General features: G+C 43.4%; 1 protein-coding gene across 1 annotated transcript in view; it reads left to right on the top strand.

The window, feature by feature from the left end:
* The window catches only part of COL11A1 (collagen type XI alpha 1 chain), a 300,012-nt gene that overhangs the window by 197,073 nt on the left and 75,034 nt on the right, over positions 1-27,905 (top strand). Inside the window, exons 25-31 of the mRNA XM_075322198.1 lie at positions 846-899; positions 3,711-3,755; positions 20,815-20,868; positions 22,241-22,285; positions 26,714-26,767; positions 26,901-27,008; positions 27,675-27,728. Coding sequence (XP_075178313.1) covers positions 846-899; positions 3,711-3,755; positions 20,815-20,868; positions 22,241-22,285; positions 26,714-26,767; positions 26,901-27,008; positions 27,675-27,728 — 414 coding nt within the window. The remainder of the gene's footprint in view (positions 1-845; positions 900-3,710; positions 3,756-20,814; positions 20,869-22,240; positions 22,286-26,713; positions 26,768-26,900; positions 27,009-27,674; positions 27,729-27,905) is intronic.

Here is a 27,905-nt window from a genome sequence, read left to right as displayed (position 1 = left end):
TGTTTTGGTCAAGGTGTCTGAGATTTTGATTGGTATTTTCATGAATAAAGCCATATATCAGATGTATTGTCAGTGCTGATCTCCTTACATACCACACAACAGCGGAACGTATTAGATCCTATAACCATACTGTGGCTATTGCGTTTCAGTCAACGTGTCTGAGATTCTGATTGGTATTTTCATCAATATCCTCAAATACAGATGTGAATAGAGCCTTACAGATGTAGTATAAAGTACATTTTAAAACTAATTGATGCATCGTGATAACTTTCTGGATTTCCATAAAGCCCAATGCCAAATTTGTAAAAAAAAAATCGCCATAGTATCATAATTAGTTGTGATGAATTAGAAATTTTGCCCAGCTCCATCGTCAGTATTTCTCCATTTGGACACCTGCACTATACTAACAGCCTGAATGTAGAAGAACTTTTATTCCAGGATATTTTAGTTTAGGGTGAGGGTTGTTTGTATGTAAAATGTTAAAAACTCTTCAAAGTTTTATATGTAAAGTAACTAAATGAAAAGAAAATAATTCTGTGCATTTTTATAAATGAGGCAAAAAGGAGGCAAAGTTATTTAGTAACTTTGTAACAGATTTGTCCTTAAGATGAAAGACGGATCCTGTTTCTGATAGCAGTATTCTGCGGATTACTTATTTAATTGCTTCATAATTGTGTATTACTTCAGTAAAACGTCTTGTGGAAGGGAAGGGAGGAAGCTGAGATGTAGAATTATACAAAAAGTCTATCTGCTAAGGAGCATTTCATGTATTTTCTTTTTTGCAATGTGCGCTATATCTCTTTCCTCCCAACATTATCTATATTTTGTGTACTCTTTATACATAGGGACCAAATGGAAAGCCTGGTCTGCCTGGACTACCTGGAGCTGACGGACCCCCAGTAAGTAGAACAATATTGACTCTAATCACAGTATGCATCCACTCTACATAACCAGTCTGCATCGCTGGGTATCATGTGCAAACTTTTTTTTTTTACATAAATATATATATATATATATATATATATATATATATATATATATATATATATATATATATATATATATATATATTATAAGGTCTGTGGTTACTCAGATCCACAGTATATGCATCATCTATAAAAAATTACCACAGACTATTAATTCCATCTAGCAGATGGCCGATATAGACAGGCTAGTCTTGGCCCTTTAGCAATTTAGCAATTCAGAAGTCGATGGATGCTCTTTTAATGGCATCTTTATATGGCTGAGGAAAATCAATGTGAACTCATGATCATTATTGGGATAAATCTTTTCCAAACACTGTATAATATTGTCGACAGCACATTCTTCATTTATACTGGGCAATGTGCTGCCGATAATGATGGCTTTTACTTCGCCATAAATGACCTGATCACCCAATGAATGAGCATTTTGCTCATTGTCCTTGTGGTCCCCAGTATATAGCATGATAGTTGGGAATGATTAAGCACGTTTACCTGTAGGCACACTAGGCTTGTAATCATATGCAAATTGTGCAAGGAGATTTTGATTACACAATTATAATATTAGATATCTGCATGGCCGAGCGCCTGTGCAGCCTGTAAACTCCATCTTGGTACACAGACAACCACATTGGTCAGTAGAGTGGAGAAGGGCCTGGGAGTATGTCACCATCACATGACTTCAGGGGCGGAGCTTATGTGCAGAGACTGGGAAAGAAAGTGAAACAGACCATCTTCGCATGTGGTTAGTGCTCTCTGACCCTGGGGAATGGTGGGAGACAGTTGTAGTTCTAGTTAGTATATACCCTCCCTATAATATCACTGTCATATAGCCTGGCCATATTTTTTTTTATTACTGCATGTATTTGCTTTATTACTGCCCAAATTGTATATTGCTGCACACTAAAAAATACTCTGGGAGTAGGTCCAACACCCAGCACTCCCAAGGATGAACCAAAATCATCTCCAGCAACAGGGACGATATAAGCCCTGTACATCACTTAGTGGCCACTGCCGAGTATGTCATTTTATCTCCCATTCTAGTGAAAGGGAATAGGACTCCTTCAAATGGGAGATAAGATGATATACTCAACAGTGGCCATAAAGGCGGGCTTTACACGCTGCGACATTGCTGGCAATTGCTAGCAATGTCGAGCGCGATAGCACCCGCTCCCGTCATACATGCGATATTTGGTGCTTGCTGCCGTAGCAAACATTATCGCTACAGCAGCATCACACGCACATACCTTGTTGGCGACGTCGCTGTGACCGCCGAGCAATCCCTCCTTCAAGGGGGAGGTGCGTTCGGCGTCACAGCGATGTCACCGCAACGTCACTAAATGGCCGGCCAATAGAAGCAGAGGGGCGGAGATGAGCGGGATGTAACACCCCGCCCACCTCCGTCCTGCCGCATTGTCGGTGGAGGCAGGTAAGTAGATGTTTGTCGTTCCTGCGGTTTCACACACAGCGATGTGTGGTGCTGCAGGAATGACAAACAACATCGTATCTGCAGCAGTAACGACATTATGGAAATGAACGACGTGACACAGATCAGCGATTTTTTATGCTTTTGTGCTCGTTCATCTTCGCGCCTAGGATTTACACATTGCGATGTCGCTACCAGCGCCGGATGTGCGTCACTAACGACGTGACCCCGACGATATATCGGTAGCGATGTCGCAATGTGTAAAGCCCGCCTAAGGGATGTACAGGGTTACCATGCTGTGCCTCATAGATCACTGATATCCAGCCCTCTGGCACATATGTCAGCTGATAAGTGGGGCAGCTGGTTGGTGATCCCCACCAACCTTTTATTGGTGACTTATGCCATGGCACAGTTATAATTGATAAGTTCCTGACAACCCCTTTAAGCAGAAAACTACTATATATGGGGAGTCACAATGCCAAACAAGCTTCATATACATGTTCTTGAGATACTGCTGGGCTCAAAACATGAAAATCATGGCTCCTCATGTATGTTGGGTGGAATAATTTAGCAGATTACACACTCATTTTACTAGTTGTTAAATTGCATCCATTTAAAGTGAGTAAATGAGTAATAATTGTAGATATTCACTAACTGCACCAATTAACTCATAAAGCAACCTGTATTTCAGATCATGGTTACAAAACTCTAATTTATGGGAACATTTATCAATTATAGGGAGCCACGTTAAACTGTTATTAATGTCGGTGTTAGATCAGTATTATTGCCTGGGAAATAAATAAGCTACGACATGATATAAGCTGGTGCTCGTATAGTTCTCGGTTTTGCTACATTACCATCATTTGCTATTCACTTTTCATCATTATGGCTTTGCTTTATTTTATTGCCAGTTACTAATCAAATGACAATAAGAAACAAAGCGCAGAAATGAATGAATATTTTATTGACCTTTTGTGAATCAAGCCCAATTACCTCCTCCGATTTCTGTTCTTTTTGTGTTAATCCCAATTAGTCTAGAAAACATTACTTTAATATGACTTCAATCTGAACGCCGGCTATCAATTGTGCGTTGCAGTCTTCTGGTTTCCTCGATTCCTCACAGAGGCCCCTATGGAGAGATACATTTGCTGGACATTGAGCTGAAGTTCTTGTTTCAGCAGAATCCGTGCTCGGCGAGCTTGTAACATCATTTAGGGCTGTGCATATTATGGATCTTTAATTATATGTCTCATTATCAGGAAAGTAAAGGAGGAATCCAATCTAACTTTAACCATCTATTTTAGGGACATCCTGGAAAAGAAGGGCCAGCGGGAGAGAAGGGTGCAGTGGTAAGTTACCCTCAGAGTTTCTCTTTTTCAGTAATGTCAAGTGGATTTTATGGTAGTAAGTATAATGATGGTTTTATTTAACTCCATAAGTTCATGGAAAAACAATACTTAAGATCCCCCATATACATGCATACAGAAGTCAGCTGAAGTCAGTAACCATCCAAGTGTATGGAGGGCACCTTTTTTGTCTCTTCTCAAAGATAAACCATCACCAGAGAAGTCCGACAGTGTCTTAATGTCATCTCCTTTCTAACATTTCTGTGGAACAGGACTTTCATGTTTATGGGGATGGTCAGGAGTTATCTAAGGGATATGGGCACCTTGAGACTGGTCAAGGGACATATTATGATCTATAATTTAATTTTCTATACATGTTAATCTCCTTTAAATGTTCTATAGATCAGTGCGTCTTAGTCCTGAGACCCCACCACCATCTCCAGATACAGTATTGTTCAAAATATTGTACACTTCCGAAAACAGCCGTGCTAAGTTTCCAGACAAAGTGAGATATGGGATCATTAGTATGTATATGAGCTCATATATGGACTCATTAGTATGTATATGGGCTCATCATATATAGGATCATTAGTATGTATATAGCTTCATATATTGACTCATTAGTATGTATACATATTCATATATGAGATCATTAGTATGTATATGGGCTCATATATGGACTCATTAGTATGTATATGGGCTCTTTAGTATGTAAGTATGTATATGGGCTAATCATATATGGGATGATTAGTATGTATAAGTATGTATATAAGCTCATATATTGGCTCATTAATATGTATACGGGCTCATCATATATGGACTCATTAGTATGTATATGGGCTAATTAGTATGTATATGAGCTTGTATGGGCTCAGTAGTATGTATATGGGCCCATCATATATGGACTCATTAGTATGTCTATGGGTTAATATATGGCCTCAGTAGTATGTATATATGCCTATCATATATGGGATGATTAGTATGTATATGGGCTCATATATTGGCTCCTTAATATGTATATGGGCTCATCATATATGGACTCATTAGTATGTATATTGGCTTATACATAGCTCATTAGTATGTATATTGGCTAATTAGTATGTATATGGGCTTATATATGGGCTCAGTAGTATGTATATGGACCCATCATATATGGGCTCATTAGTATGTATACGGGCTAATATATGGGCTCATTAGTATATATATGGGCTCAGTAGTATGTATATGGGCCTATATAGTATATATGAGTCCATAGATCTCTGTGCGGACACTCATACAGGAGCTCAGCGATGCTTTCTCAGAAGTAAGCATTTGTGAGAGCATTCGGTGGGGTCTCAGGAAAAATACCACCTAAAAAATTAATATGATAGTTATCCTTTCATGAAATAAGCAGCTGTTTGCCCAGTGTTGGGTATGTGCAGTTTGTTGCTGATTCTAATGTCCTCCAATGCTGAAAATCTCTCCATAACATACCAACCCTTTTTACTCTCTCACAATGCTATACACTAGGGACAGGAAGGGCTGTGTAAGTGAGTGCATCTCCAAACTTGGACCAGCTTTTCTTTACTCTTTGTGATACTATTACATACTAAGTGCTATTTTGTGATATCTATCATACCTTTCAGACACTGAACACTATTTTCACAGCACAATTTTATACGGTTAATTTGTTTTTTTATTTACCTTCATAACACTAAACCTCAGATCCCACTGATGGACCAACTCTACGGAGCAGCTCATGACTGGGGGCGCACCGCCTCTTGGTCAGTTAAAGTTATCACTAAAGTGTTAAGGGATTTTCCTGGATTAAATTCAGTGGGCAGCAGGCAACATGACAAATATAATCTTTGAAATCCCACCTTCTACCCCTAATGCCATTGTTCTGATCCAGCAATGATGCCACAAATATCAATCACTCGATCACTGCGGTCAATCATTGCTCACTGCCGGCACCACTTCTGAGGTCAGGGACTAAATACAGTGTCTGTATGAATGATGTGTGCAGGAGATCACCTCTAGGACTGGTGTGGACTACCGGAGCAGCCGAGCTGGAAAGGCAGGGAATTTAAAAGATGTGTTATAGTTTCTTAAGTGTCTCAGGGGAAAACTATTCTCCTTGCGGAGACTGACAGACCAATCTGTGTGTCAGTTGTAAGGAGTCTTGGAAAGTCACTTTTGACTTTTAGGATTGCTACTTCCAATAGGTGGCACTAGAGTTCGTCTCCTTCCTCCCTGAAGAGACAATTTGAATATTTCCCAGAGGAGCATTGCAGCTATAAGACTCCTCACCACTGACAGCCATACTGGTTTGTCAGTCTCCGCAAGGAGAATAGTTTTCCCCTGAGACCACAGTAGACCTTCTCATTCAGCCAGATCAGTCTCATACTTTGCACTAACGAGGGACAATCATCCCGAAACACCGTGTCTGCAAATTGAGATTCTAATCTGACATAAATCCTAGGTCATATGAAAAGGGTCGTTGGAGAGTCACTTTTGACTTTTAGGATTGCTACTTCCAATAGGTGGCACTAGAGTTCGTCTCCTTCCTCCCTGAAGAGACAATTTGAATATTTCCCAGAGGAGCATTGCAGCTATAAGACTCCTCACCACTGACAGCCATACTGGTTTGTCAGTCTCCGCAAGGAGAATAGTTTTCCCCTGAGACCACAGTAGACCTTCTCATTCAGCCAGATCAGTCTCATACTTTGCACTAACGAGGGACAATCATCCCGAAACACCGTGTCTGCAAATTGAGATTCTAATCTGACATAAATCCTAGGTCATATGAAAAGGGTCGTTGGAGAGTCACTTTTGACTTTTAGGATTGCTACTTCCAATAGGTGGCACTAGAGTTTGTCTCCTTCCTCCCTGAAGAGACAACTTGAATAGTTTCTTAAGTGGAGAGATATATAAAATTCTCAAAATTCGTTTAGGCCCAAGAACTGCAATATTATGAGGAATTGAACTGCAGACAATACATTTTCCTCAAATGTAATATATGAGCCTAAACCAAGTGTAGCATGGTTATAGTGATTGGCAGATAGCTGGAAGGACTCCAGTTTCTTCTCCGTCTGACCTTGATGCTCAGCATCTTCTTTTTGTACTTTGAGCTCACTTTGTGTAGATAAGACCTTTGAGCATTCTTATTATTTTTAGTGGAAACATAAGTTCCTCCATCAGGCTAGCATCTCTGATTTATAATTCTGTGAATGATGGAACACCAGCAGAAGCCAGTAGACCAGACCTTATTTTCTCCTCTGAGAATATTACATGCTTTTCTATCTAGCAGTACCTATTTGCTTACAGAATATACATAGCTTCAAAAATTCAATGGAACAATTGAGATGATGAACTGGGAGACACAGTGTTCTGTGTTATAATGATCTCTTCTGTCCCAGGTATATATAAATCCAGGTAACGTACAGCCGCCAGTGCAGAATGCATGCTGTCTACACCATGTCATAAACAATCTTTAATGATTTTTCAATATGATGTGGCGCCCCTGACCTGGTCAGGCACCACTGAGTACTGCACCCATGCTGGGGACAGTACAATACAGGTAATCCAGAAGGCTGACAGGGGTGTGGAACACAGGCGCATAGTGATCAGGTCTCACACATGTACCCATGAGAGGACCCCTGGGGATCCCAGGAGGGGGCAAAGCCTATACCTCCACTGGAATAGTGGCAGGGGGTTAAAAGCCTCCATCTCCTCTCAAGGGGTGTGGTGGAGAGTCTGGTTGCTAGGTGGCGTAGGCAAGAACAGGAGAGGAGGAGCAGTGAGTCAGTTAGAGCAGAGAACTCCATAGGGCTCAGTGAGGAGCAGACCTGTGGGGCTGATGCTGTCTAACAGCGCCCGCGCAGTGACTACAGACGGGGGAGAACGGTCAACTAGGAGTGCTGCCTGAAAGCCAGCTTCAGCTAGAGAGTGCACGGAGTGGGAAGTAAGGAGACTTCTAGAGAGCACCAGGCCCAACCGGGCGGCAGATCCCGAAGCGAGGATAGATTCACCTTTCCCTGCTAAACCTGCCGGTGTGGGGCTCTTACAGCCCACACCACAACAACCAAAAGCCGCAGCCACGTAACCGCAAGTAGGGCCCATAGGTCACAGGAGGCAAGAGGCTGGAGTGGCCTGGCCCGGGGAACAAGCACACGGCAAAACAAGAAGGGGAGAGAGGCTTGGAGCATCTTCCCTGGGTGACCCCCATAGGGACTCAAAGTCGGGGTCACCCCAAACCACCAAGGGCTAAGGAAGGCGAGTTTGTAGTCACCCTCATACAGTCAGCCGGAAGGATACCTGGTTCCCACCTGGTTCATCCCAGCTACGCCCGGGTTACTCACCCTGCCACCTGAAGTGAGTAAAAACCCTGAAAGACACTCTGCCTGTGTGTGGTCATTCTGCGACTTGTGGTACTACAGCTTTACAAAGGGCCCTGGGGCTTGCCTCACTCTCAGGAGGCTACTACACCCGACTGCACCCACCATCAGCCCCAGGTGCCTCCTAATCTGCAGTGGCGGTCCCCTCTGACCGCAAATCTGAGAGTGGCGTCACGATCAAAACTGAAGATTCCCTACCAGTGACGGAGATCCAGCAACGTGGAGTCCCTGAAGGTAACGCACCGACACCGACACAACACCTGCGGGGCTTCACATCTGGCGTCACGAACAGGATGAGGACTAGACCTGTTCAGACAGGTGACCATGTGCCTGGGCGGTCCGCTTGAAAAATTGGAAGCGCCGCCATATTGCCACCATGAAAAGCGCGCTGAAAAACAACAGCAGCCCGCGCTGGAAGAAGTTACCGCCCACGAAGAGGCGTGGCTACCCAGAGATCCCCTGCAGAGTTCTGACCTTGCCAGCTATGAGAGTGGAAGCGTCGAGAGACGGCGGGAAGGAAAGGAAGCCACAAGCCTGCTGCTGGGAGAGGAGCTACTGAAAGAGGCAGAGCAGAAGCTGGACAGCTTGTTACAGGAGGCAGCGAAGAGTCCACTGCTGGGAGACCGTGCAGAAGACGGCGCAGAAGAAATGGCGTCTGACCGCAGGAACCCAGAACCAGGCTCCGCTGCCTGGTGGTACCGAGAGCTGGCCCAGTTTTGCAACCGGCTGGAGACCCGGGTCGTGGAGCAGATTCGGGAGGAACGGATGGAACTGCAGGAGATGACCGCGGCGGTTCGGGCCTATGAAGGGAGAGCTGCGCGCCGGGTGTCAGGCGGGACGGCGACGACGCAGACCCCAGTGCTACCAACAACGGGTGAGTCGAATGATGCCCCGGCCCGCGCAAGTGCCCCGACCCCTGCTGCCACGTCCGCGGTCCCTGAAGAGGCGTCCGGTGCGGCGACGCTGAAGCAGGCCGCAGCCACGCCAGGTGCGGCCCTCCAAGCCCCAGCGGCTGCAGCGATGCCCTGCTCGGCCCACCAAGACCCAGTCCCTGCAGCGATGCCCTGCCCGGCCCGCCAGGACCAGGCCGCCGCCATCCTGGGCGCGGCCCGCCAAGACCAGGCCGCCGCCATACAGGGCGCGGCCCGCCAAGCCCAGACTGCTGCAGCGACGTCCAGCCCAGCCTGCACAGAGCCCCCTGCAACAGCGACACTGATCCAGGCCGCCGCCATCCCGGGCGCGGCCCGCCAAGACCAGGCCGCCGCCATACAGGGCGCGGCCCGCCAAGACCAGGCCGCCGCCATGCCAGGCGCGGCCCGCCAAGAAAAGACTACCTCATCATTTACCCCGGCCTGTAAGGCCAGAGCAGACACCGCTCCCCGGCCCACAGAGGTCCCTGATAGGCAGCCCACGGTGGGTGAAGACCCTGCATATTGGCAGATGAGGGCTGACCTGGAGGCCAAATTTCCACAATGGTTGGTGAGCCAGTACATACCCCCTCCGCATACCCCAAAGAGTCTCCTGCTAACTCCTGCAGCAGCTACACCAAAGAGTCCCCCACCTGGGCCGGCTGAAGAGCATCCATCCCCAGCACTGCCACAGCCGGAGTGCCAAGAAGAACTAAGGGGGAGAGGAGGCCAGGAAGCAGAAGGGTTGACTCCGACTCCAGTGCCACCCGCAGCAGATGTGTATTCAGAGCCGGAAATGCTGCCATACTCTCGCTGGGATGAGGAAGACCCGACACCGTCTGTTGACGAAGATCAGCCCCAAGACCTCACCTGGGAGTTTGTGAGCTGCCCTCTACAGAACCCAGCCCGCAAGACACGGCGCCACAGAACACAGTATGCTCCAGCCCCACAGTCTCCAGAGCAGAAGGAAGTCACCGCCAGAGACCTACAGGAGAAACGGTCCCTGAGAAGGGCCAAAAGCCAGGCTAGAGGACCCCTGTGTTATGGCGTAGTGGAAGACTTTAATCTGAGAAGCGGCTATGGATTTATTGTAGCACCTGGCATCAAAAAGGGAATATTTGTTAACAGGAGAGATGTCAGCGCACACCTGCCTAGAGGACACCCTTGCAGAAATCTAAAGATGGGAGATTCCGTTCAGTTCACCCTGCATCAAGGCGAAAGAGGATTGTATGCTCTGGGCGTAACGCTATGTCCCAACAAACCTTACAGCCATCCCCTGCAACAAGAAAGACAAGAAAGACAAGAAAGACAAGACAGAGATAAAGAAACAGATACAGAAAAGGAATCAGATGCAGACCAAGAAAGGAAAGATAAAGAACCTATAGATGAGGCAACCACAGATGAAGAAAGAGACAAAGAGCAAGAAAGTCACAGGTGCCGGTGCCCTACATGCCCACGCCCTAGTGAAAAAGAGGAGTAAAGTAAAGTACAGAAAAGAAGTACAGAAGTTAAAGTTTTGAAAGTTTTGTTTGCAACGTTTAAGAAATGCGCCCACAAAAACTATTGTGAGAAATAAACCTTAAGGCTATGAACTTGCTATAGCCACAAACTCTCGCAGTGTAAATAGTTACACCAGTGGCACCACCACCAGGGCCAGCCTGTTTAGGGGCTTGGCTCGTCTGCAACCAGGGGGGCCCGTCCGTAGAAAAGGGCCTTGGCTCACCTGCGACCAGAGAGCACGCCTGTTTATGGGGCCTTGGCTCACCACCACAAAGAGGGTACCTGGCCAGCACCAACTGTGGAGGCCGCCTCTGCATCCTGCTAGAAGAGGCTGACGGCGCGGATCCACCAGGCCAGGTATACCCTGAAACCACCAGCCCATGAAAGCCGCCTCTACATCCTGCCAGAAGTGGCTGAAGTCGCGGCCAACGGGAGAGGAAGATTGGAGGAAAGGTCTGGGGAAACGGATGGCCCAGACCTGGTTACCAACAGGACCGGTGACCTGCCTCCTGAGAGGGTTTTGGGTGGGTTAACGGACTTGTGGGTGGAGGGTGGTGATGTCTGATACCTGGTGCTTTTAAATGTTTTACCATGTTTTAATGTTTTATGCATTTTAAAATGTTGTCTTGCAGCCCGAGGACGTGCTGGTGATAACTAAGGGGGAATGTGGCGCCCCTGACCTGGTCAGGCACCACTGAGTACTGCACCCATGCTGGGGACAGTACAATACAGGTAATCCAGAAGGCTGACAGGGGTGTGGAACACAGGCGCATAGTGATCAGGTCTCACACATGTACCCATGAGAGGACCCCTGGGGATCCCAGGAGGGGGCAAAGCCTATACCTCCACTGGAATAGTGGCAGGGGGTTAAAAGCCTCCATCTCCTCTCAAGGGGTGTGGTGGAGAGTCTGGTTGCTAGGTGGCGTAGGCAAGAACAGGAGAGGAGGAGCAGTGAGTCAGTTAGAGCAGAGAACTCCATAGGGCTCAGTGAGGAGCAGACCTGTGGGGCTGATGCTGTCTAACAGCGCCCGCGCAGTGACTACAGACGGGGGAGAACGGTCAACTAGGAGTGCTGCCTGAAAGCCAGCTTCAGCTAGAGAGTGCACGGAGTGGGAAGTAAGGAGACTTCTAGAGAGCACCAGGCCCAACCGGGCGGCAGATCCCGAAGCGAGGATAGATTCACCTTTCCCTGCTAAACCTGCCGGTGTGGGGCTCTTACAGCCCACACCACAACAACCAAAAGCCGCAGCCACGTAACCGCAAGTAGGGCCCATAGGTCACAGGAGGCAAGAGGCTGGAGTGGCCTGGCCCGGGGAACAAGCACACGGCAAAACAAGAAGGGGAGAGAGGCTTGGAGCATCTTCCCTGGGTGACCCCCATAGGGACTCAAAGTCGGGGTCACCCCAAACCACCAAGGGCTAAGGAAGGCGAGTTTGTAGTCACCCTCATACAGTCAGCCGGAAGGATACCTGGTTCCCACCTGGTTCATCCCAGCTACGCCCGGGTTACTCACCCTGCCACCTGAAGTGAGTAAAAACCCTGAAAGACACTCTGCCTGTGTGTGGTCATTCTGCGACTTGTGGTACTACAGCTTTACAAAGGGCCCTGGGGCTTGCCTCACTCTCAGGAGGCTACTACACCCGACTGCACCCACCATCAGCCCCAGGTGCCTCCTAATCTGCAGTGGCGGTCCCCTCTGACCGCAAATCTGAGAGTGGCGTCACGATCAAAACTGAAGATTCCCTACCAGTGACGGAGATCCAGCAACGTGGAGTCCCTGAAGGTAACGCACCGACACCGACACAACACCTGCGGGGCTTCACAATGACACCTATACTCAACTTACATAACTGCGGCTTTCATCCACTATATTCCCCATATGAATGTTCTCTATTAATCTGTTATGTTCAAAGTATATTGCTGTTACAAGAAAGATCAAAGTAAAGAAGAAAAGCCAAACAACAAACCTAGAATAGCAGTACTACCCCAACTAAGCTACAGAGGGAAAAACTTTAGGTGCCCAAAACATTAGGACACAGTCTAAAGAATCTTCTAAACCTCTTAGAAGAAAGGTTTTGTTAAATGTCATCTCAAGTGACAGCTTCTTTTTAATAGTATTTACTGTACACTCACCCCAACCATCATTCCTGTTATAAAATCAGAAAGTAGTGATTAACCATAGCACAATAAAGCCTCTCTGAAAAGACACTAAAAGACTGTTCTGTATTTTAATCATTTTTGGATGTATGCCATGGATGTCGTGCATAGTTATTCTAAGTTGTCCTTATTTTTCTAAACAACTGCCCCTTTAAAAAGAATCTGTCACAAGGCTTCTGCCACCTAATCTGCTATCAGCATAACATAGGGACAGAGATCCTGATTCCCGCGATATCACTTATTTGGCTGCTTAGTGTAGTTTTTATAACATTTCTGTTTAATCAGCAGTAGATTATCATTACAGGACTACTTGGTGTGCTGCCAGGTAGTCCAGCATATTCATGAGTCTGTATAACTGCTAGATCTGCAGCAGAGAAATCATTGACTTACCAAAATGACAGCAACCAGCTCAGTAAGTGACACATCGCTAGAATCAGGGTCTCTGTCTCTACATTATGCTGCTCTCAGATGGGGGAGCAAAAACCTGGTGACAGATTCCCTTTAAAAGATACATTTATCTGCGAATTTGATTACCTAATTAACCTTTTTACGACCCTTAACATACTGTTATGTCTGAGATGAGAGATCCACCTGATACTGTTAACCAGTTAAAACCTGCTGTTAATCTTTGACAGTGGGATTTAACATGCACCGGCTGGAAGGGTGTTATTCCCCACTTCCATCAGTGGCACCGTGACGAGATCATGGGGTGCCAATGGGTTATCATGATAGCTGGGGTTTAGCTGATGCTCTGTCTTGGTCTCTGGGAGTGTCTCTGTCTCTGGGAATGTCTCTGGGAGTGTCTGTGAGGGTGTCTCTGTCTCTGGGAGAGTCTCTGGGGGTGTCTCTGTCTCTGGGGGATGTCTCTGTCTCTGGGAGTGTCTCTGTCTCTGGGAGTGTCTCTGGGAGTGTCTCTGGGGATGTCTCTGTCTCTGGGAGTGTCTCTGTCTCTGGGGGTGTCTCTGCTCTGGGGGTGTCTCTGTCTCTAGGGGATGTCTCTGTCTCTGGGAGAGTCTCTGGGGGTGTCTCTGTCTCTGGGGGATGTCTCTGTCTCTGGGAGTGTCTCTGTCTCTGGGAGTGTCTCTGGGAGTGTCTTTGGGGATGTCTCTGTCTCTGGGAGTGTCTCTGTCTCTGGGGGTGTCTCTGGAGGTGTCTCTGTCTCTGGGGGGTGTCTCTGTCTCTGGGGGGATGTCTCTATCTCTGAGAGTGTCTCTGTGGGTGTCTCTGTCTCTGGGGGTGTCTTTGTCTCTGTGGATGTTTCTGTCTCTGGGGGATGTCTCTATCTCTGGGAGTGTCTCTGTCTCTGGGGGTGTCTCTGTCTCTGGGGGTGTTTCTATCTCTGGAGGGTGTCTCTGTCTCTGGAGGGTGTCTCTGGAGGGTGGTGTCTCTGTCTCTGGAGGGTGTCTCTGTCTCTGGAGGGTGTCTCTGTCTCTGGAGGGTGTCTCTGTCTCTGGAGGGTGTCTCTGGAGGGTGTCTCTGTCTCTGGGAGATGTCTTTATCACGACGCTCTTTGGCTATGTGTCCACGTTGCTTTTTACCTGCTTTTTACCTGCTTTTTTGCTGCTTTTTCAACTGCAGCGTTTAATGGCAAAATAGATGTGCTCTGCTTTTCAAGCAAAGTCTATGGGAATTTGGGTTTCTTGTCCGCACTATGCAGTTCAAACTGCAGCCATTTTCTGGCAGAAATTTGGGCAAAAACTCTGCTTTGCAGTTCAAAACGCAAATGGCAAAAACAATTGACATGTCAATTGTTTTTGCCATTTGGGTTTTGCACTGCAAAGCTGAGTTTTTGTCCAAAGTTCTGCCACAAAAAGGCTGCAGTTTGAACTGCATAGTGGGTACAAGAAACCCAAATTCTCATAGACTTTGCTTGAAAAGCAGAACACATCTATTTTGCCATTAAACGCTGCAGTTGAAAAAGCAGCAAAAAAGCAGGTAAAAAGCAGGTAAAAAGCAACGTGGACACATAGCCTTTCTGTGTATGCCGGCTGCAAGCTGGCATTCATAGGAAGTCACTAATTCTGCTGTACAGAGCAGTGCTGATGCTGGCAGTGATGCACTGCTCTGTACAGCACTAACATGTGGATGATCGCATATTCAAGTACCCTAAAGAGATTAGTATATAAAATTAAAAGGGAGAAAAAAAGTTGTAAAAAATATGAAGAAAATTAAAAAAAAATCAAGATTAAATCACCCCCCTTTTGCCCCATTAAAAATAAAACAATAATAAAAAAAAACAAAACATTTTCATTACCACCATTTTCGGAAGTATTTAATCTATCAATATCTAAAATAAATTAATCCAATTGGTAAACTGTGCAATGCAAAAAAAGAAAACAAAAAACGGCAGAATTGGGTTTTTTTGGCCACCACAACTTGCAATAAGAGGCGATAAAAAACATTGCATCTCCCCAAAGATGGTATCAAAAAAAATGAAAATGTTACGGGTCTCAGAAAATGACGCCCAAAGCAATTTTTTTTTTTTTACAAATTTCTGATTTTTTTTTACTCATTAAATAAAAGTAAAACTACACATGTTTGGTATCTCCATACTCATACTGACCTGGGAAATCATACCGCCAGGTCAGTTTTACCATATAGTGAGCATGGCAAATGAAAATAAAAAAAAAACATTTGTGGAATTGCACTTTTTTTGCAATTTCATCGCTCTTGGAATTTTGTTTCCTCTTTTCTAGTACACTAAGTAGTAAAAAAAATGATTTCATCCAAAAGTACAACTCATCCCGAAAAGAGCAAGCCCTCATATGTCTATTTTGATAGAAAATAAAAAAAAAAAAACGTTATGGCTCTTGGAAGAAAGGGAGGAAAAATTAAAACAAAAAAATGGAAAATTGCCGGGTAATGAAGGGGTTAAAAGCACTTTATTGTAGGTTACACATTTTCCTCCACGTTTTAGGACCATATCTTTGGCATGTTGTTTCATTGCTTTTAGTGGGGAAAAAAAACTGAATGCAAACAAAATTTGCTTTTCTATTTTCTCAATGTGATCTTGCTATCTTGATTTTCCATAGAAGTATTTCTAGGAACGCTTTATTAAACTGTTTCTTTGGAAAGCCATTGACAGCAGAAGCTAGAAATATACTGGTAGTAATGTGCAAACGGTTTAGGCAGCTGATAGAAAAATGCTACAAAGCCAGAAAGTTTAAAAAATTGTGAAATGTTTATTATTCTCCTTAACAAAATGCAAAGTGAGGGATCAAAAGGGAAACCTAATCAAATCAATAGTTGATGTGACCACCATTTGCCCTCAAAACAGAATCAATTTTTCTAGGTACACTTGGACACAGTCTTTGAAGGAACTTTTCCGGTAGATTGTTCTAAACATCTTGTGGAACTAACCACATATTTTGTGTAGATGCAAACGTGTAAATCACTCGTTCTCTTGATGTAATCCCAAACAGACTCAATAACATTGAAATCAGTCTCTGTGGAGGACATATCATCACTTCCAGGACTCTTTGTTCATCTTTACGCTGAAGTTAGTTTTACATGACATTAGCTGAATGTTTGGGCTCTTTGTCCTTCTGTAGAAGAAATTGGGAGTCAAACAGACCCATGATGGATAAATATCTTAATGTATTTCTCAGCATTGTGGACTCCCAAGAAATGGCCAGTGTTGAGGACCATAAATGGAGTGGTCGACAAAGAAAATTAATGCAGCAGATGAAAAACACATCATGTATACTTCCCTTCGAAATTGGAAGGTGTACAGCAGTTAGAGTTTCAGTTTCATGCTAATTTAAACATTTTGAGATTAGATAAGTTGCCGAATGACCTCCCCGATAGAGCGCCAGAGCTATGACATGATACAGATTATCATACCTTGTACAAGGGGGGAAAAGATTTAGTACCTGGTCCAACACAGATCAGCGGTTCCCAGTTGGAGCACAGTTTTTACAGCAGTCATTTTTCATCTTGAGAGTCACTGGTAATTCTCTCCTGTAGAGTGTGAGCTCTTATAGTCATTAGCATCTTCTCTTTCTCTCTGTTGTAGAGTGTAAGCTCTTACAGTCATTAGGGCCCTCTCTTTCCCTCTCTTGTGGAGTGTGAGATCTTACAGACATTAGGATCCTCTCTTTCTCTCTCCTGTAAAGTGTGAGCTCTTACAGACATTAGGATCCTCTCTTTCTCTCTGTTGTAGAGTGTGAGCTCTTACAGACATTAGGATCCTCTCTTTCTCTCTCTTGTAGAGTGTGAGCTCTTACAGACATTAGGATCCTCGCTTTCTCTCTCTTGTAGAGTGTGAGCTCTTACAGACATTAGGATCCTCTCTTTCTCTCTCCTGTAAAGTGTGAGCTCTTACAGACATTAGGATCCTCGCTTTCCCTCTCTTGTAGAGTGTAAGCTCTTACACTCATTAGGATCCTCTCTTTCTCTCTCCTGTAAAGTGTGAGCTCTTACAGACATTAGGATCCTCTCTTTCTCTCTGTTGTAGAGTGTGAGCTCTTACAGACATTAGGATCCTCTCTTTCTCTCTCTTGTAGAGTGTGAGCTCTTACAGACATTAGGATCCTCGCTTTCTCTCTCTTGTAGAGTGTGAGCTCTTACAGACATTAGGATCCTCTCTTTCTCTCTCCTGTAAAGTGTGAGCTCTTACAGACATTAGGATCCTCGCTTTCCCTCTCTTGTAGAGTGTAAGCTCTTACACTCATTAGGATCCTCTCTTTCTCTCTCCTGTAAAGTGTGAGCTCTTACAGACATTATGATCCTCTCTTTCTCTCTCTTGTAGAGTGTGAGCTCTTACAGACATTAGGATCCTCGCTTTCTCTCTCTTGTAGAGTGTGAGCTCTTACAGACATTAGGATCCTCTCTTTCTCTCTCCTGTAAAGTGTGAGCTCTTACAGACATTAGGATCCTCGCTTTCCCTCTCTTGTAGAGTGTAAGCTCTTACACTCATTAGGATCCTCGCTTTCCCTCTCTTGTAGAGTGTGAGCTCTTACAGACATTAGGATCCTCGCTTTCTCTCTCTTGTAGAGTGTAAGCTCTTACACTCATTAGGATCCTCGCTTTCCCTCTCTTGTAGAGTGTAAGCTCTTACACTCATTAGGATCCTCGCTTTCCCTCTCTTGTAGAGTGTGAGCTCTTACAGACATTAGGATCCTCGCATTCCCTCTCTTTTAGAGTGTAAGCTCTTACACTCATTAGGATCCTCGCTTTCTCTCTCCTGTAGAGTGTGAGCTCTTACAGACATTAGGATCCTCGCTTTCCCTCTCTTGTAGAGTGTAAGCTCTTACACTCATTAGGATCCTCTCTTTCTCTCTCTTGTAGAATGTAAGCTCTTATGGTCACAAGGGTCCTTGAGATTTGCATGAATTGATTCACTGCAAATCAAATTTTAGGGGAATAGTCAACAAAGTCGACAAAATCGAATTTCACATGATCTGCTCATCTCTACCAGCAGTGCCATCAGCTCACAATTGGAAGAAACGTAGCTACACCTATCTTCTGTTTGGAGAAGGCTGGCCAGAAACAGTGTTTATGGAAGAATTGTAGGCAAAAAACATGAAAAAATTGTTAGTGTTCTGGACAGATGATTCTAAATGTGAAATATTTGGATTCAACAGAAGGCAGCTTGATTGCTGAAGAGCTGGATATCAGTACAATAAGGATTGTCTGCAGACAACAATGAAGCATGGTAGAGGTTCTTTGCATGTTTGGGGCTCTATTTCTGTAAATGTACTTGGGGATTTGATCTCAATTCTAAGAAATACAAGCAGATGCTTATTTCTTATATAATACCATCAAGGAAGTGTCTGATTACATATTTATTCTGCAGCAAGAAAGCAACCCCAAACATACAGCCAATGTCATTAAAGAGGTTGTCCAATACTTTTACAATGATGGCCTATCCTTAGCAGATCAGCTGATAGCGACCTCTGCATACATATCCACTTCCCATTCAAATCAATAGGAAAGGGATGTGCAGTACCTCGTCGTGGCTACTATCAGTTAACGGGGCAGCTGCGGAACTGAGCATTTCCAGCTGCCCGCTGCTGCTGCATACACTGGGCAGCAGCTGATCGGCGGGGATGTGGGGAGTCAGACCCAGGCCGATCAGACTTGATGACCTATCCTAAGGATAGGCCATCATTGTAAAAGTAGTGGATAACCTTTTTAAGTATTATTGTCAATGTAAAGAAGAACAAGACATCCTGCATGTGATGATATGGCCCCACAGAGCCTTGAGCTCAACATCTACATGAGGAGACAGAATTCCTTCTAAAACTGTGTGAAAGTGTAGCTAGAAGAATTGATGCTCTTCTGAAGGCAAAAAGCGGTCACCACAAATATTGATTTGATTTAGATTTCCCTATGTTCATTCAATTTGCACACCTGCCTAAAAATTTTGCACAGCACTGTATACTAACATTAAATAGTCACAATATTTTCAAGAAACTTTGGATAAATCAATAGTACAAGAACAAGAATCCAGAAATTGTATCTTTGTCTATTTTCAGGCCTCTGTTCTGCTGTTCTTTATTAGGCTCCACTCTGTCACATGGAGCATGATATATGTCATGGATGTCAATGGCGTGCACCACATCTCATAGATACACTGTCACATGGAGCATGATACATGTCATGGATGTCAATGGCGTGCACCACATCTCATAGATACACTGTCACATGGAACATGATACATGTCATGGATGTCAATGGCATGCACCACATCTCATAGATACACTGTCGCATGGAGCATGATACATGTCATGGATGTCAATGGCGTGCACCACATCTCATAGATACACTGTCACATGGAGCATGATACATGTCATGGATGTCAATGGCATGCACCACATCTCATAGATACACTGTCACATGGAGCATGATACATGTCATGGATGTCAATGGCGTGCACCACATCTCATAGATACACTGTCACATGGAGCATGATACATGTCATGGATGTCAATGGCATGCACCACATCTCATAGATACACTGTCACATGGAGCATGATACATTTCATGGATGTCAATGGCGGGAACCACATCTCATTGAATCACTTTAATTCCATTCTGCAGCAGGTATGGCTGTTTACAGCTCCACCGCTATCAAATATGAACAGTCACATAGACATTAACAATGTCTCTCTAAGCGTTCCTGTTGATAAGTAATTGCCAACATTTACAGATGCAATTTGTAATTTGAGAAAAAAAATAGCTTTAAAACGCCTGTCTCTAGGTAACTGCACCTGCTGGTTGAAATGGTTTGGCTTAGGAATTTTCACATCTGATAACTGTCCTCATGATACATTTCTTCTTTTGCTGAAGACACAAGACCTACAAAACGTGTCCCATTTGTATGCAATGTACAGTATATGACATATAGTCCAATAATCTACTCAGGTCTCTAGATCAGTGTTTCCAAACCAGAATTCCCCTGGGTTGCTTGAGTCCTGATCACAAATTCCCAACGAAAACAGCAGCAAGTCCCACTTTCTAATAAAGAAGACAACCTGATTTCAGCTTAAAGTTGCTTTACAAAGCAAAAAAAACGTGATAAATTATTGACTTGGCAAGAATTACATTATGGCTTTCCCATCCCAACACCAAGTGTTTTTGAGTTAGGATTGGTGTAAGTGGTTCCCCTGCAGTAATGAACTTCGGAATTCTTGGCCTAGATGAATACTATGAATTACCCATATACCGACTTCATTGTCCAAGACCAACAACAACGCAGGTCATAACAGATTCCTAGGAGGTTCTTTCTACCCAATTGAACTAATCTATAAACAGTACCTACTACAGAATATATATATATATATATATATATATATATATATATATATATATATATATATATATATATATATATATATATATTACAGAGGTAGGTCCTATACCTTTCCAAACCTTTTTCCATAGGTGTCCTTTTGACAATTGCTTTGCTTTGACCATGTGCCATCATTCCATTTTATTCCTGGATTTTTTTTTTCATCCTTTCTCATGTCAAATGATGTAATTGTTGTCATAAAACAATATTTCCATCATGTCTATGATGTTTTTTATGAAACAAGCTAGATTTAGATCCCTAGAGTTGTAGATATTTTTTTGTATATTTTTTAACCTCAACCTTCACATGTTTTCATTCATTTCTAGGGTCCAACTGGTCCTCAGGGTCCTATTGGTTATCCTGGACCTCGTGGTGTCAAGGTAAGCTAACTATGTCTAATAAAATAATATAAAAGAAGATAGAGACAAGTTCACATAGGGTAATATAGTATAGGGTAGAGGAAGTTAGGGTGAGGTGAGGGGTTGCTCATCTGGCCAGATTTTGCATGTCAAAACCCAAATATATGCCCATAGAGTATACAGTTGTTGCAGTGACTCTGTGGATAGAAGAAAATCTTCATCTGCAAATATATTGAGGAGTAAAGAAGATGGACATTTTATGGTTGACCACGTTGCTGCTGGAACAGTAGTTGTACCACGCGGCTGTAGTATATAGTAGTTTTTTTACACGTTTTAAGTTCGTACCACACATGTTTTTAAAAAAATAGACTACATAAGATTAATGCAACAGTGTGGGGTTTAAATAGACAAGGAACAAAGGTCAATATTCATGGGCACCCTACTGGGTGTGAAGGAAGTCTGGTATACATAAAGCTGGTGTCACACACAGCGACAACGACAACAACGTTGCTGCTACGTCACCATTTTCTGTGACGTTGCAGCGACGTCCCGTCGCTGTCGCTGTGTGTGACATCCAGCAACAACCTGGCCCCTGCTGTGAGGTCGCCGGTCGTTGCTGAATGTCCAGCTTCATTTTTTGGTCGTCACTCTCCCGCTGTGACACACACATCGCTGTGTGTGACAGCGAGAGAGCGACGAAATGAAGCGAGCAGGCAGCAGGAGCCGGCGTCTGGCAGCTGCGGTAAGCTGTAACCAGTGTAAACATCGGGTAACCAAGGGAAGACCTTTCCCTGGTTACCCGATATTTACCTTCGTTACCAGCCTCCGCCGCTCTCACGCTGCCAGTGCCGGCTCCTGCTCTGTGCACATGTGGCTGCAGTACACATCAGGTAATTAACCCTATGTGTACTGTAGCAAGGAGAGCAAGGAGCCAGCGCTAAGCAGTGCGCGCGGCTCCCTGCTCTCTGCACTGTGACATGTAGCTGCAGCACACATCGGGTTAATTAACCCGATGTGTACTGTACCTAGGAGAGCAAGGAGCCAGCGCTAAGCGCGGCTCCCTGCTCTCTGCACATGTAGCACAGCGACGTTATGATCGCTGCTTCTGCTGTGTTTGACAGCTAAGCAGCGATCATAACAGCGACTTACAAGGTCGCTGTTACGTCACCGAAAATGGTGATGTAACAGCGACGTCGTTGTCGCTGTCGCTTAGTGTGAACCCAGCTTAAGAGACAATAATAGCCTAGAATATAAAGGGGAAAATAGATCCATACTAAACCACAGAAATCCTATAATAGAAAAAACAATATATCTTGGGACAATTTAGATTAGTCTTGTTTTAACAAATTCAATTTCTGTTTAAAGACATAAATAATGCGTTATTCTTTCTTAGGGTGCTGATGGTGTCAGAGGACTGAAAGGAGGCAAAGGAGAAAAGGTGCGTACATATATGTGTGTTTTCCATTGTATCAGTACATGTGTGTGGGCGCAGATGGATAATTCTAATGTGCGAAACCCAGCGCCCCCACCAATCACCTGATCTCAATGTCGACGGTGGCCATAACTGCACAATTACAGAGATTCACAGCTCCGTCTACTGTACAGTGGCCACAGCCAGACACTGCTCCCTATTGACTTGAATAGGGTATGGATGTGCTGAACTCAGCCGCAGTCATTATAGAGTAGATGGAGTTGTGCTGGGCAGCTCCGTAATTGTGCAGTTCTGGCCACTGCCAACACAGAAGACAGCTGATTGGTTGGGGAGCGGGGTATCGAACAGACATTGATGACCTATACTAAGGATAGGCAATCAATGTTAAGATAGTGATATTAAGGTAGTAGACATTCTCTTTACAGGGATATCCCATGTCCAAGATCCTATTCCAATCTATAGCAAATACCTCTAATTTGAAATGTAGCATATTTCTCCTGATAAAGCAATGTCATTTGCCTCATTTGCTGGGCATTACAGTAGCTTAGGTACTGTAATGATTATTCATATAGTGACAGTTAGTTGCTGGTGCTTGTAACCATGGATACTTAAGCTACTGTAATGCCCTGCACTTGAGGTAAGTGACATAGCTAATAAGGAGAACAAAACCACGCTTCTAATTGGAGGTATTTGATGAAATTATTTTTATTACACCTGCTACATATTTAAAGCTGAGAAAAAGGAGCGCAAATAGGGTCTTACCAGATATAAATTTGCAATATGTACAATATTACACTCACCTAATAATGGGGTTGTGATTGTCACAACCCCTATAAAGGCTTGTAAAGAGATGGTGGCTGCCGCAGCCCCAAGAGGGTTAATAGTCGGTGCTGGAGAGGAAAGCGGGGTTAATGCCGCTCTAACGCCGAATGAAGAGATTGTTGATTATAAATAATTTTCTTTATTTCATAGGTCTATGCATTTCAGGGCTCAAGTCCCCTTCTTCAGAACCAAAAGGAATCAACAATACATCACATTGTTATTCCTTTTGGCTCTGAAGAAGGGGACTTGAGCCCTGAAACGCATAGACCTATGAAATAAAGAAAATTATTAATAATCAACAATCTCTTCATTCAGCAGCAGCGTGGCTTTAACCCCGCTTTTCCTCTCCAGCACCAACCTACTACATACTGGGACAGGATCTTGGAGATTGGAATGCCACTTTAAGTTTGATTACTTTTTAGACAACATTAATAATTGAGCACAGAATGGCCTGAAATGCAAAGAATATCCCACTATGGTAACATCTCAAAATTATCAAGAGGCTCATGCTCTTCAATAAATTTGGCTCTACAAACTTTAGTCTATATTGGATATGAGATGGCATAAATTTCCACTCAAATTCACCCCAATTTTCTGGAACAAAATTCCAAACAGTCACAAATGTGGCAAAAATCCTGTCACTTTTTTATGCCAGAAAGCTGGCCCACCGGAACAATACACCAATACAAATTTTGTGTCAAATGAAGAGAATTTTGGGTGGCATTTGTTACATCTCACGTTGGACGCAATCATTAGTGAACGTTTGTGTTAGTTGCCCTCCGTTTCAGCACTGAAAGTCTGTAGACCATACTGTAAAAACAGTGCAAGTTACAGGTATGATAAGCCTTTACATACTATTACGATCAGAGTGACCTAACATTTGAAGACATAATTGAGAGAGGGCACGTATATCATATATATTTCAGGACTTTACAAGGGGTTTGCTGAAAGTGCATTGATTGAATGCAGCACATTTTCACATTCTGCAGCTTACACCTCTCTAAAATCTTCTAGACATAACAATATTTTCCTACAATATATATCCTCCTGAGCGTTCTTACATTTTGGCCAAAAACAACCAAGATGGATTTAACAATTAAAGTATGGATATGCTGTATATCATATAAACAGGGAGCGGAGTTTGCAAAAAAAAGTCCATTTTTATTCACTTTATGATGTTATTTTGCTGGAGATGATATCACGTCCGTACTCTCAGCAGCATTATCGCTACATCAGTTTCCAATAGTAAACCGGTTATATAATACTTGGGTAATTAATGGTGAGGGTATTCCATGTGGTCAGCGCTCTTGAGTTTATTTTGTTATTGTTTGAAGACTTTCGCTGACTGCTGATTGCTCAGAGACGTGAGGAATTTTGGGCTCTTCGCACTTCACGTCTGTAATTCAAAACAAACTGCAGAGCTCTACTTTGTTAGCAGAGCTAATAACACTTAATCCAGGGATGTGCGGTGTGTGGCTGGCAGGTGCTCCGTGTACCGCCGTACTGATCCATCTACAAGTGGTCATTAGACGTGAGCAAACACCGTAATCCTGCGCACTCTTCCTCTCTATATTAGTGTTATAGCTGTCCCAGGAACTGCGAGCAAGGACTTACTATTTGAGACGTGTTATTATCTGCGACATTCAATTATAAGCCCAGATCATTAGCTGCACTTCATCGTCAACCCCTCAAATGTCTTCTGTCTATAGATCGTTTTAAAATTACATTTCACAATAAAAGTAGGATGAAAACTTCTCCCATGTGCATTCAGTCACATCAGCTAACAACTATCATGATAGACCGTGATAGATTTCACTAATATGTTGTGAGTGGTGGGGTAGCATTGTATGAATTGATCCGAAAAGGCAGATGATAGATAAATCAGTAGAGAATTTGTTACAAACGACGGATAGCGGTTCAGACAGTCCAAAACACTTATATTCACTTGTATTCAATGGCCCATATTCATAAGGATCAGTGATTTCCTCGGCATGGTGGAGTCAATTGCTCCTATCCTTGGAAAGGGGGAAATTGGACCCAGCACCGATTCCGAAAATATTAAAAAGTTTTTCTTTATTAATGCATAGTTAAGAATTTATATGAAGACCATGATGAAATACATAGCACTTAACGCGTTTCGGATGCCATAAAATTAAAAGCAAAAAAACTAGTCCTTAATCATAAGGATTAAGGACTAGTTTTTATGCTTTTAATTTTATGGCATCTGAAATGCATTAAGTGCTATGTATTTCATCATGGTCTTCATATAAATTCTTAACTATGCATTAATAAAGAAAAACTTTTTAATATTTTCGGAATCGGTGCTGGGTCCAATTTCCCTCTTTCCAAGTGTTGTCTGCCAGCTGGCTCGGACTTGCCAGAGAACCACGTGCATCCCTAGGATTTTTCGTGGCCCTGGGTGTCAGGTGAGCTGAAAACTTTTTCTTTTTCCACATCAATTGCTCCTATACCTTTCCATGCATCAGGAGCATCTGACAAATAGAGTGCACAATGTCAGTCTGGGGCGGCAAGGGCCAAGCAGTAACATTGACTTTGGGGGATCACTACTCAACTACATTCATATATTACATTCACAAATATACCCATGCTTCTGTATAATATTATACTGGGAAGTTTTTTAAAAGAACGATGAGCTTCTTCCTTTGTCTGTACTTAGTGAAACTAGTGTATGTTTGAGGGTAAGTGACATACTACTGAAAGGGGCCCACCGGAGGATTCTCCTGTTCTCCTGTGGGCCAGTGCGAGCTTGGGTGTGCACCTATCTACACCAGCCCTGAATTCTTTCACCAGTCCTTGACTAGAGTAAGACTTCTTGCTTAGGGTAGGGCAAAGCTCGTCAAGACTTAGAGGAGCTATAGTGTCTTGTCCCTGCCGCACTTATGTCCCTCCACAGCTTCAGCCATTTTTTTTTGAGCTGGTAGAAACTGATGAGAAAATGGCAAGAGTGGCAACATTTTTAAGACCCTCTGAGTTGCACCAACATTTTTCTATTTTTTTTACAGCAATTTGTGCCACAATTTTTGGAAAATTGCTTTGATAAATTAAGGTCATAGTTCCAGCTTTTCAAAATGTGGGACACCGGAGATCGCAACACACGTTAATTGTTTTTTTTTTTTACATTGCCATGACTTATTTTCAAAATGTCACAACCTATCCAGCTTCCTTGCCATTCCTATTATGCCAATGTAAAAGACTATGAAAATGCTACTTATTGGGGGCTTCCATCGTGTCTAGGGATTTTGACAACTCCTCCACCAGTGTGAGAGGTCACTCTTCTTTCTTGGGACCTCTCAAATGTTTTGGGAGACCAAACAATTATGATATGGTAGCTGAAATTACATCACAATGCATTACATGCAAAAATATGGCTTTTACCATCTTATAGATCCAAATACTCAAAATGTTTGCATGAATTGGAAAGTTTTGTGCTTTTTTCATCCTTACTACCTCGGATTGTTTTTGAGCATTTTGTGTATATGTACATGCGTTTCTGATGGTTCACTATAGTTTATCTTCATCAATGAAACTATATTATGGATTTGTGCAAATATCTTATAAAGTGTTACTGACATATAACTACTTATATCTTAGGGAGAAGATGGGTTTCCAGGATTTAAGGGTGACATGGGGCTAAAGGGAGACAGGGTGAGTATTTCACATTCAATTCTGTTTTTTACCCTCTAAATAAATTATTTACTCTCTAAATTTTACTATTCTATTCTCTGCTTTGGCAATCAAATAATTTACAACATTTTTCGAACTTCTACTCTAATTCCAGGGAGAATTTGGCCCTCTTGGTTCAAGAGGAGAAGATGGTCCTGAAGGTCCTAAAGGAAGAGCGGGTCCAACAGGAGACTCTGGACCTGCAGGTCCAGCTGGTGAGAAGGTAAACCAGCCTGTCTTTTAGCATCTAAAATAGAAGAATAGCTGATAATAATATCAGCAAATAAAAAAGGACACACTGGGGAATAGTATGGTAATTGTAATGTTATGATGACATTGGCATCTGGAGTCATTCGAAGTTGGTGGACCTGTCGTGTTTTCTTATGTGGTCAAGGAGCTTTTCTCTGCAGCCATACCACGCTCGGCATTTTATTCATATAGTGTAAATGTGAAATGCATTGGAATTTTCCTTAGCTTAGATCTTTAATAGTAAAAAGCTTTATTTATTGTCAACACGGGCATGTATCGGGGGATTTAACTCTGCGGTTTTTTTCTTGTCTGCATCAAACATTCAAAATAAATATTTTAGTGTCTACATCAAACATGTAAAAGACTCAGTCATTTGAATTACACACGGGAATGGTGGTTTTAGCTTTTATGGGAAGTGGTTGGATTTTTATCCTGCTGCAAAGTTATGAATGACTTACATCTTAAAAGAAAAAGGGCTCTTCTATGGGTCAGGAATGACAGGAATGAGAGCACCGATTCATTTCAATGCGCGCTTTTTGGATGTTAAGGACAAGTTGGAATAGTAATTAAAATGTGATATCTATATAATAATAAATTCCATATCATCAGATTCATTATAAAGGTGTTTTTTGTACCTTAGGGCAAACTCGGAGTACCAGGATTGCCCGGTTACCCAGGCAGACAGGGTCCTAAGGTAAGATATATAACTTGAATTACTCTAGATTTCCTAATTTGAGCATTTCAGATACATAAGAGCTGACAGCATGGAGCCTGTGTAGTGCCAAAAGGAAACCTTATAGATCGATTTATAGACCCATCAGCAATCAATGGTCTAAGGGGCCCTATGCACACTACGACATCGCAAGCCGAT

This window comes from Anomaloglossus baeobatrachus, chromosome 8 (assembly GCF_048569485.1).
Source record: "Anomaloglossus baeobatrachus isolate aAnoBae1 chromosome 8, aAnoBae1.hap1, whole genome shotgun sequence".
NCBI lineage: Eukaryota > Metazoa > Chordata > Amphibia > Anura > Aromobatidae > Anomaloglossus > Anomaloglossus baeobatrachus.
The sequence above is the reverse complement of the archived record's forward strand: the minus strand, read 5'-3'. Positions and strand labels throughout refer to the sequence as shown.